Source organism: Eupeodes corollae, chromosome 1 (assembly GCF_945859685.1).
Source record: "Eupeodes corollae chromosome 1, idEupCoro1.1, whole genome shotgun sequence".
Lineage (NCBI taxonomy): Eukaryota > Metazoa > Arthropoda > Insecta > Diptera > Syrphidae > Eupeodes > Eupeodes corollae.
Genome location: NC_079147.1, coordinates 166,669,611 through 166,681,039, shown reverse-complemented (window position 1 = coordinate 166,681,039; position 11,429 = coordinate 166,669,611). Strand labels below are relative to the sequence as shown.

The window sequence follows — 11,429 nt, the reverse complement described above, 5'->3', positions numbered from 1 at the left end:
CGGTCACCGTCAACATCAAGTGCTACATAACGATGATAACTAATTTCTTATGGCCCACACTGAACCATATGAACCTAGACGACATGTGGTTCCAGCCACTTATTGAAAAACCTTTTATATTAATAAAAGGAAGAACCAAAAAACATTTGGTTTGTACAAGTATTATAAAGTGAGTTATATAAAGTAGTATTGTTGTTCAGGTAATGGTTCCTTTTGTAATTTAAACTTAAAAGAAGATAAATACTTAAAACTCGGAAAGAAAAAGGCGACATCAGTCAAACTGACCAGAGAGAAGTTGCCTCCACTCCGAAAGAATTCAACCAACACCACAGATTTGTATACATACACTTTCTTAAGATTTGAATGGTTATATTATTACATTTCAATTTAAATTTTACCTAGAGTCAATGAAAATTGGCCAATTTCGTTTGGTAAGTTTATATTTCTAAGATTTCTGATACTTTTCGAATCATACAAATTCTATTCTCAGAATTCCGACACTAAAATTAAAAAATTTTGTTGAATATTTAAGAGAATACGAAAATCTCTGAGATCTTAGAAATATAAACTGCCCAACTAACCTACACTTGAATTTGTCTAGTTGAACAAACCTAATTTTTCTTTCTGAAAACTGAACTGCATGCAGCACGTGAAATGTCAATGTCAAAACAACACCGAACAACATAACCAAAAAAACTTCTTGTGTGCATGTTGTTATTCGAAATAAACAAATAATGCAGACTATTCGTGAATTCACGCGTAAAACAAAACGCGGAAACATTTTAAAAGTATAAATTAAACAAATCTGTAAAAAAAAACAAATCCAAAATTTGACCATATGACTTTTTCTTCCTGCAGATTGTACGTGAGCACTATCTTCGCGATGACCTGGGATGTGGTTCACAACTTTGTAAAATTTGCCATCAAAACGAATCTGAACTCCTGCTGGAAAACAACGCTAAGTCCAAGACCTCGCTGTTCAATTTCCCACATTATCTAGTTCTAGACACTAATGTTGTTCTAGATCAGATAGATGTACTCGAGGAGGATGCTATTTGCAATGTTATTGTTTTAACAACAGTTTTGCAAGAAGTTAAACACCGCAGTTCTTCGGTGTACAATAGGTTTCGAGATATTTTTAATCATGCCGCTAGGAATTTCTATGTCTTTGTCAATGAACATCATAAGTAAGTACTTGCTGTAACGAATTTCAAGTCCTTAAAAACAATTCTTTTGCATGTTTGTCATATTTTAAGAACTCCTAAATTTTCCTCAACATAACAAAATCATTTAACAACAGTGCTTTAAATATTTATTTTTTTCAACCTTATTTTATATTTGAGAAGCTAATATTAAGACGGTGGTTAGATGATTTTAATTTTATTTATTTAAAAATCTCAAAGACAGCTCAATATATTTTTAATTTTTTTTTTACAATTTTCGCTAAACTTATTAACTCACTTAAGCCCTCAGACCTGTTAAGGGGAACCCCTTAACCCCCTTAATAGGGCCTCTGCTATGCCTACTCGCCATCGTACAGGTTTACGGAGATGTGTTTCAGCTCCCTCCAAGTTTTGCCTAGTGACGCTGATTCCGCCTCGACTGTCCTGCGCCATGTTCTTCTCGGTCGTCCAGCTCTTCTTCCTTCTTGTGTGAGCGGGATTCTATTGCCTTGCAGCCCAAGCAGTATGTCCAATCCAGATGGCGTTTTGTTAGGTCTCGCCTTCGATACAGACGACACTTCAATGGAACTGAAAGCTCTCTACTTTTTCTAACGGTTGCGAGGAAATATTTATTTGAGACGACGGTCGGGTTCCGAGGCTGATCAATTTTGTTTTGCCGGAATTAATTTTCAGGACCACAACTTCTGCTTCTCTCTCCACACTTGTTGTCATTTGATGGAGAGCCATAATCCTATGAGAGAGTAAGCAAACATCGTCCGGGTAATACAAGTGCTTTAAATAGGATGTCAAAGCCCTCCGCTACCTAACAAAGCAGTAAATCGCTTATCACTAGCAAAAACAATATTGGTGACAGAATACAGCCCTGTCTGACTTCGCTTGGGATTTCATAATCATCTGAACCTACCATCGTGCAGATGGCAATAAGTTTTTCTGGGATGCCTCTCCTCCGTAAAGTTAACCAGCTATACTCCCTGTTAACGCTATCAAAGGGTTTCTCGAAGTCGATAAACAGCAAGTGTAGTGGTGATCGATATTCAACGCACTGTTCAATAATGATCCGCAGGGTGTTGATGTGATCAATACTTATTTGCTTAATTATTATCCTGATAATGAAATCATTATTGCGGGCGGTTTCAATGTACACAATTCTTCTTTGCTTTGCTTTTCAGACAACATCCTCAGGAAAGTATGTTTAAAGCTTTGCTGAGTTAAATCAATTAACTCAGCTTTTTAACAGGCCAACTCTGATGCTGCAGGTCAATCCGCCAATTCCCTAGACTTGTTTCTTACCTTATAAATACTTCAATTAGAATATTACCGCCTCTAGGCACATCATACCATTGTATCATATCTTCAATTGTCTCATGTCAAACAAAAAAACTGTTAAAGACTCCTATGAGAACCGTTTGGCAATATGAGAAAGACAACTGGGACGGTCTCAATAAATTCTTGGGGAACTTAAAGTAGGTAGGTAGAAATGGCGATCTCAAGGCAACCTAGCCTGAGATCCAATTAGCGCTGTAGTGCGCCGTTTTGATACCAAAAACTCGTTTGACCTTTGATTGAAAGGGATAGATTGATAGAGAAGCTTCATAGCGATTATGTTAGAGCCATTTTTTCGCATTGAGAAAAAAGATTAGGTCTCTAATCTTTGTCTCAGATAGCTCCTCAAGTTCTTGAAGGAATGCTTTTCCAAAGCATTTTATTCTGGTGTTTGCCAAGGCAGGACATGTGCAGAGGAAATGCATTATGGTTTCACTTTCTCTTTGGTCACTACAGCTACGGCAAAAGGTGTTGTAAGAGATACCCAACTTCTCTGCATGAACTCCTATAGGCCAATGTCCGGTACAAACCGCAACAATCCAAGATCAAGATCGTTTGTACGGGTTTTGTTATAGGTGGGCCATATCTTCCTATATATAATGCAGTTGGGTAAATTGCTCCACCTTCGGTTTGATTCAGTTTGGTAGATAGAAAATATTTTACCCTTCATAGCACCAAAAGGAATGTTAACCATTTCCGCAAGTGAGCTATGAAGGGCCGCTAACAAAGTCAGGAAGCCTAAAAGATTTGGCTACATTTAGGGACTAAGAAAAGATCCCAGAACCAACTCCGCTTTCCATCTTTGAGCCGTCAGTAAAGATGGTATCGACACGATGTCATCCTCCCAATCTTCTCTGAATGGGAAAATAACCTTAAAACCCTTACTAAGGCTCAAAGAAGGAGTGCAGTAGTCAGTGTCTACCGAGATACATAATATCTGAGGGTATAATTTCGTTGTGTTGCTGTGAACATCAGGTTTTGACAACCAGCTGTTTGATTCCTTCAATCTAATAGCGCTGCAGGAAACTATGTATTTAATAAAAAGGTCGATTGGTAGAAGATCCAAAATAACGTTTAAGTCCGTTGGGCAAGTACGCATGGCCCCTGTGGTGCCTACGCAAGCTGTTCTCTGAACCTTTTTTATCTTCTTCTTATCCATATTATAGGCTTTGCTAAGAGCAGGCCACCACACAATCGAACCATATTTTAAGATTGGGCGTACTACGGCTGTGTACGTCCATAAAATCATCTTCAACTGAAGTCCCCACTTTTTGCCGAAAGTTTTGCTGCAGGCGTAGAAGAATATTTAGTTTCCAGTTTAGTTTAGGGTCGAGTATAACTCCCAAATATTTTGCACTGGAAGACAATGATAGGATTTGACCGTTTAGTCGAGGTAGCGTGAAGGGCGGTACTTTAGTTTTGGTGGTAAAGAGCAACAGTTCAGTTTTACTTTGGTTAACTCCTAGTCGTGGCCCAGTTACTAACTTTCTTCAAAGCTGAGTCCGTGATTTCACTAATCACAGAGGTGTACTTTCCTGACACCAATAGCACCAAATCATCCGCGTAGGCTACCGCCTTCACTCCACATCTCTCTAATTTAACGAGAATTGTATCCATGACCAGAAGCCATAGAAGAGGCGAAAGGACACCACCCTGGGGTGTTCCCCTGCTCACGTGTTTTGTTGCGATTGTATTACCTAGAGAGGCTCGGGAACTTAAACTTGACAATATGCTTTCCCGTAGAGAAGTGAACTCCAGCTCAGATGTGGTTACAAATGTAATTCTTTGTTTGATTCGAAATTTTATCACGAATGGTGAAATTCTATTAAACCCAAAGAGAACTCATTGTTTCGTTTGAGCTGTATAGAGGTTATTAATATCAGAGACGTAAGTTTTTGATGTTATAAAGTCAACCTCACTGAGGAAAACCGAAATAAGTTCAATTCGGCGAACCAAATCTTTGCATGACTAGCAATTACGGAAAAATACTACAATGTGCCAAAGGTACTCAAAATGTCTGGTAATTTTTAAAAAACGTACGAAACACCAAGCCAAAGCCAATTTGATTGAAGCTATTTGCTGTTAATTTGACGCTACCGGAAAGTGTCATGAGTCTTCCTATTCCTGAGAGCGTACACGATTTTATAGGAAGAATTTTCTTTCGCACTCGTACAGTTGCTAGAGTACTAAAAAATCTTGACATTCACAAATCCTTTGGCCTAGATAGTATCCCCGCTATTGTTCTGAAGAAGTGTTCTTTAACGCTGGCAAAACCACTGCGTTAGCTTTTCCATTTTCCATCCTCTCCACGTCTCTTTCCGAGCGAATCGAAAACACCATTTGCTTCTGATTTAATTGCACCAATCCTTGAGGCAATTTTTACCAGCTGTCTTTACCTGGTCCATGTTCCCTGGGCATGGAGAGAAGTGAAAGTTGTTTTTATACCTAAAGGAGGTAAATACTCCCAAGTCAATCCTAAAGATCTACGACCTATAAGTCTATCAACATTCCTTCTTAAGACCCTGGAATGATTGATTGATATCCATTTAAGGGCACGTATCGATACAAGACTTCTGTCTTCGTCTCAACAAGCCTACTGTAAAGGTAAATCGGTGGAAACAGCGTTACACACTTTAGTACGCACCATCGAATATTCCCTCCATCATAAAGAGTTCACTATGGTTGCTTTCCTTGACATCGAATGTGCCCTTAACAACGTGGACACATCTGCAATCACATCTGCTCTGACATCTCTAAATGTAGAGAGTTCGCTTCGGGAGTTAATTCATTTAATGCTTACCAGCAGAATAATAAACTCAAAACTGGCCAACTCTTCTAGCAGACGATTCGTTAGTAGAGGGACATCGCAAGGTGGTGTTCTATTCCCTCTCCTCTGGAACCTAGTGGTGAATGAAATCCTAACTAGTCTGGATGCGGGGGGTTTTAGATTGATAGCCTGTGCGGACGACGTTGCTATAGCAGTTTCAGGAAAGCATCTTAATATCCTAAAAGAACTCTTACAAAATGCCTTGGACAGACTAATACTTTGGGCTGGTCGGTGTGGACTGGGTGTTAACCCACACAAATCCGATCTGGTCTTATTTTCGGGGAGATACAAAATTCCATTTGTCACTCCTACTTATATTAAAGGAATCCAATTAAAATTCTCAGACGATGCTAAATACCTGGGTCTTGTCTTAGACAAAAAACTAAATTGGAAACGCAACGTACAGGAAAGAGTCAAAAAAGCTACTGTAGCTCTCTTTTCTTGCAAAAAAGCTATTAGTAATAAATGGGGTTTACAACCCAGAATCACGCATTGGCTATAAAATTCGGTAATCAGACCGATTTTTACGTATGGTGGACTGCTTTAGAGAAAGCTATAAACAGGGATAAGTTAAATAAAGTCCAACGTTCAGCCTGCCTATGTATAAGCCTGCCTCGTCTGCGGCACTGGACACCTTGCTCTACCTTACACCTCTTGACATATTTAGCAAACAAAAAGCTGCAAGCTCTGCTATTCGCCTTAATGCTTCGTCGCAGTGGACTAACAACAACATTGGCCACTCCGTAATTCTAAGGTACTTAGAATCAATTCCAAAGCACACAGACACCACCATCCCCCAACTACAATTCGACAGAAACTTCCAGATTTCTATACCTACCAGAGCTTTTTGGGAGGATAGGACATTCTTGGAGGATGAGTCAATCCACTTTTACACAGTTGGGTCAAAAACCAAAGAAGGGGTTGGTGGAGGTGTATACTCTGAACGACTGAAATTAAGTCTCTCATTCCGCCTTCCCAATCATTGTATCGTGTTATAGGCGGAACTTTTGGCGATTAAGGAAGTCTTATCTTGGCTCAAAGAAAACGTGATATTAACATCTGATATCCGTATTTTGTCTGACAGCCAGGCCGCTATCAAATCTCTGGACTCTGTCTCTACAAACTCTATAACAGGCCATAAACATCGATTATCTCTAATGGAGATGGCGCAACATTTTAATATTCACCTTTGCTGGGTGCCAGGGCATAGAGACATTCCAGGTAACTGTAAGGCAGATGAACTCGCGAGGAACGGTACAGTACAGCCCATCCTACCACGTTTGGCAAGTACTGGCATACCAATCGCTACTTGTAAACTGTTGCTAATGCAAGGCGCTGCGAGGAGGGCAGGCACCAGGTGGAACAACATCACCACGTGTCAAGTCACAAAAAACATCTGGCCAACACTGGATTTAAAACGTTCAAGGTGCTTGCTCTCTCTAAGCAGATCGCATATAAGCTCGATAATAGGTGTCATAACCGGACACTGTCTAATAGGAAAGCACGCCACGAGACTAAGCGTATTCTCAAATGACTTTTGCAGGAAGAGGAAGAAACGGTTCTTCATCTTCTCTGCACATGCCCTGCTCTAGCTCGAAAACGCAAGAATTACCTAGGAGAATTCTTCTTTAACGATCTAAACGATCTAAATCATATCGGTATAATCAGCCTCTCACGTTTCGCAAGGGACTCAAGCTGGTTCCATTGAGCTTAGGAGGAAGCCTCAAGATTCATGGACAACCACTATAACCTAACCTAACCTTACCTAACCCTGAAAAAGAAGAATCCTTCTCACCATCCAACAATTTTCAAATAGCACTCACATCCCTTTTTCCAAGGTCATGGAAACGCTGATCAATTATCAGCTTAAGAAATATCTCAAAGAACGAAAGCTTCTTAATGACCGGCAGTGTGGCTTTCATAGCAATAAGTCCACTTGGAGAAAGTAAGATTATTGCATTTGATATTTCAAAGGCATTTGATAGAAAATGCGTTCTTTTGGTATTGATGAATTGCTTATGCGTAGGACTAGAAACAACTTTTATAACCTCTCAATACAAGTTTCATATAATCGTTTCAAATCTGGAATCCATAAAATAAATGCTAGCGCCCCTCAGGGCATCGTTGTGTATCCGACTCTCTTCCTTATATCCATAAACGATATCTTGTCTGCCACTTCTTATCCATTAAACTGTTTCTCCGATGACAGTACCCTCAGCTTTTCATATTCGTTTCTAGATTCACTTCCTTGTCCTTTGGATGTGGAACTTCAATGTCAGCGTATGACAAGCTCATTAAATTCCGATCTTGACAACATTCCAATGGGGAATTACGAACCGTGTAGAATGTAATGCCTCAAAAACTCAATTCTGTTTACTGTTGTTAAAGCGTAACTCACCCCCGATGCCGCTATCTATGATTGACACTTGTATCCAGGGAACTAATCAGTTTTCAGTACTCGGTATGTGTATCACAGATCACCTCTTATGGAATGATCACGTATTCGTCATTACCAAAAAGGCTGCTAGGTCTTTACGATTTCTCCGACTGGCAAGCAATTTTTCACCTATTCTGATCTGGATATAATTTACAAATCCTTCATTCGTCCAAAACTTTTGGATAATCCAAAAAAAGGGTTTTAAACATGATAGGCGATAGAACTATAACCGACAAATTTACATCACTCGAAAACTGCCGCAATGTTTCATGCCTTTCGTGGTGATATTTTTACAAACAATGTTTTGCCGAATTAGCAAGTTTCATAGTGTTTAAGTTGGAACCCAAACAAGATGCATAATATATGTATGTGCTTTTCTTTTTTTTTTAATTTATTTTAGAGACACATATGTAGAACGTAAGCCAGGAGAAACTCAAAACGATCGCAACGATCGTGCCATTCGCTGTGCAGCCAAATGGTATGACGAACACCTTCAACAGAGTCAGAGGAAAGCTGGTGACAAACGAACTCGTGTTATTCTTCTCACCGATGATGTTGGTAATCGTGAAAAGGCAGAAGCTGAAGGTATTCTTGTTGCTTCAGCCAAAGACTACATCAAATCACTGATTGATCATCCATTTTTGTTGGACAAATACGCCCACAAAAATTTCGAGATTGAAAATATTCGACTACCATTGTTTCCACCACATTTGAGCATTACCGAAATCCATGAAGGAATTCGCTGTGGAAAACTTATTCAGGGTTCATTTATGGCATCCCGAGAGAATTACCTTGAAGGATTTGTTAGCAATGAATCATATGATAGTATGGTAAGTCAAAATGTTTATGGAATATCTCGAAAATTCTAAATTAATGATTGGTCGTCTTAGATTCTAATTCAAGGACGTGAAAAGCTGAATCGTGCCGTTGATGGCGATATTGTTGCAGTTGAATTATTGCCCGAGGATCAATGGTCGGCTCCAAGTGAAATTGTACTTCAAGAAGACGACAATGATCATGGTGACAATTTGGATGATATCGAAGAAGATAAAGTATTTCAAAAGAAGAAGAAAGGGGAGAAAGGTAAACCAACTGGAGTCATTGTTGGTATAATCCGACGGAAATGGCGTCAATATTGTGGTATTTTGCAACAAAACACGGTCGAAGGGTCCACAAGGCACGTCTTTATACCGGCCGATCGAAAGATTCCTAGAATTCGTATCGAAAGTAGACAAGCTGATAAATTGTATATGCAACGAATTATTGTGGCAATTGATACGTGGCCAAGATCTTCTCGTTATCCTCATGGACATTTCGTAAGAGCGCTTGGGCCGCTTGGTAATACAGAGACAGAGAACGAGGTTATTTTGTTGGAACATGATGTGCCGCACAGTAAATTCTCAGAAGAGGTACTTAGTTTCTTGCCCAAGATGCCTTGGACAATTACGGAGGAGGTAAACTATATATTTTTATTTAAACTTCTATGAATGTATTAATTTCGAGTTTTTTTTTGTTTGCTATGATTTTAAAAAGGATTACGCAAAACGTGTTGACCTACGAGATTTATACATCTGTTCTGTTGATCCTCCGGGATGCACAGATATAGATGATGCTCTGCACTGTCGTCTCTTACCGAATGGTAATTTAGAAGCTGGCGTACATATTGCCGATGTAAGTCATTTCATTCGGCCAGGAAACGCATTAGACATGGAATCAGCTTCACGAGGTACAACTGTTTATTTAGTTGGCAAACGTATTGACATGGTTCCTGAACTACTTAGTTCGAATCTTTGTTCATTGGTTGGAAATCAGGAGCGTTTTGCATTTTCATGCGTTTGGGAATTAGATCACGAGGCGAATATTATTAATAAACGTTTCCATAAAAGTGTTATCAAATCAAAGAAAGCTATGACCTATGAGGAGGCTCAAATAATCATTGATGATAAGAAACAAAATGATGAGCTGGCAAAATCTCTAAGGAACCTCAATAAATTAGCAAAAATTCTTAAGAAAAGGCGTATGGATAATGGGTTAGTTACCAAATTGTTTTAAATAACTTCCATTTTTTAGAATACTTTTACTAACTTAACATAATTTTGTAAGTGCTCTTGTCTTAGCATCGCCAGAAATTCGTTTCCAAGTAGACAGTGAAACGCATGAACCTCTTGAAGTAGAAGTTAAGCAAATTCGAGAAACTAATTCTATGGTGGAAGAGTTTATGTTGCTGGCTAATATAACTGTCGCCGAACACATTGCCAATGAATTTACTGAATGTGCTATGTTGCGTCGTCATCCCAGGCCACCGCCAAATAACTTTGATCCTCTGATCAAAGCAGCGCGCAATCAAGGTTTTGAAATAAATACGGACTCAGGAAAAGAACTAGCCGAATCCTTAGATTTGGCAGTAAAGGAAGACAATCCATATTTTAATGTTATGATAAGGATATTGACTACGCGTTGCATGATGCAGGCTTTGTATTTTATAAGTGGAACTGTCGCCAGAGAAGACTTTTTCCATTATGGATTGGCTGCTCCTATTTACACTCATTTCACTTCACCCATCCGTCGGTAAGTATTGAGGTTTTGACTTTAAATTTAAGGATAATATAATTTTGTTTGTTAAGGTATTCCGATATAATAGTGCATCGTTTGTTGGCGGCCAGTATTGGGGCCGATAGCACCTATGCCGGACTTCTAGACAAAAAATCCAATGAAGCTCTCTGTCAGAATTTGAACTACCGTCACAAAATGGCTCAGTACGCTGGTCGAGCGTCTGTGGCAATGAATACCCATCTGTTTTTCCGTGGAAAGACGCAAGATGAAGAAGGGTACATGGAAAATGTTGTCTCTGAGTAATTTTTCTTTTAACAAGTTGTTTTCACTTTTCAGTTATGTCTTATTTGTTCGAAAGAATGCACTGCAGGTATTGATTCCAAAGTTCGGTCTAGAAGGTACCATCTATTTGAACGGAAAAGACGAAAACAAGAAAGATTCAGACATTGCTTTTGTATATAATGAAGATGTAAGTAAATGTGATTATTGTTATTGTTACAAAGTTTTCCATATTCCATGTTCTCATTCACAGGATCATACCCAGCGTTGTGGCAAATTTATATTCCACTCATTCGACCCAGTTCGGGTGAGGTTAAGTTTAGACTCAAGGAACGTTCAACATGAAAAATTAGTTTTTCAAATGGTTGAACCTTACATTAAAGGATTCAGTGCTGAGCCTATTGTCAATGAGTCAATGGATACTGCAGAGCCAACGAGTGCAAAGAAACAGAAAGTCGAGCAACCTAAGAAGAATAAGAAACAAATGAAGAAAAAATAAAATTGAACCATAAATAAATTTGATTTTTTTAAAATCTCTGTTCCTTTCTTCTCTGAGGTGGCGCTAAAGTCTTGCGTGAACTAAGGCGTCACCCAACAAATTTCTCTATACTACTGCTCTGTACTGTGGCCGTTGATTCAAAAACATTCATGGCCGGACGTTAGTTTCCATGCGCTCTATGTGACCCAGCCATCTCAGTCGTTGGATTTGTATCCTTCTGGCAGTGGCTACTTCCATCTCGTCGTTCCACATTTTTACCTCCACTCACCTTTTTTGCATACGGGAGAGTAGATCATGCGAAAACTTTTCTCTCGAGAGGATCAAGGT

At 39.1% G+C, this 11,429-nt stretch overlaps 1 protein-coding gene across 1 annotated transcript; it reads left to right on the top strand.

The window, feature by feature from the left end:
- Positions 1-655: 655 nt before the first annotated feature.
- LOC129940995 (exosome complex exonuclease RRP44) lies at positions 656-11,120 on the top strand. Its single transcript, XM_056049532.1, has 9 exons — positions 656-788; positions 859-1,187; positions 8,172-8,601; positions 8,662-9,225; positions 9,305-9,801; positions 9,875-10,339; positions 10,396-10,599; positions 10,661-10,793; positions 10,857-11,120. Exons 1-9 carry the CDS (start codon positions 735-737, stop codon positions 11,100-11,102), a joined length of 2,922 nt encoding a protein of 973 aa, XP_055905507.1. The 5' UTR covers positions 656-734; the 3' UTR covers positions 11,103-11,120.
- The last annotated feature ends 309 nt before the right edge of the window (positions 11,121-11,429 follow it).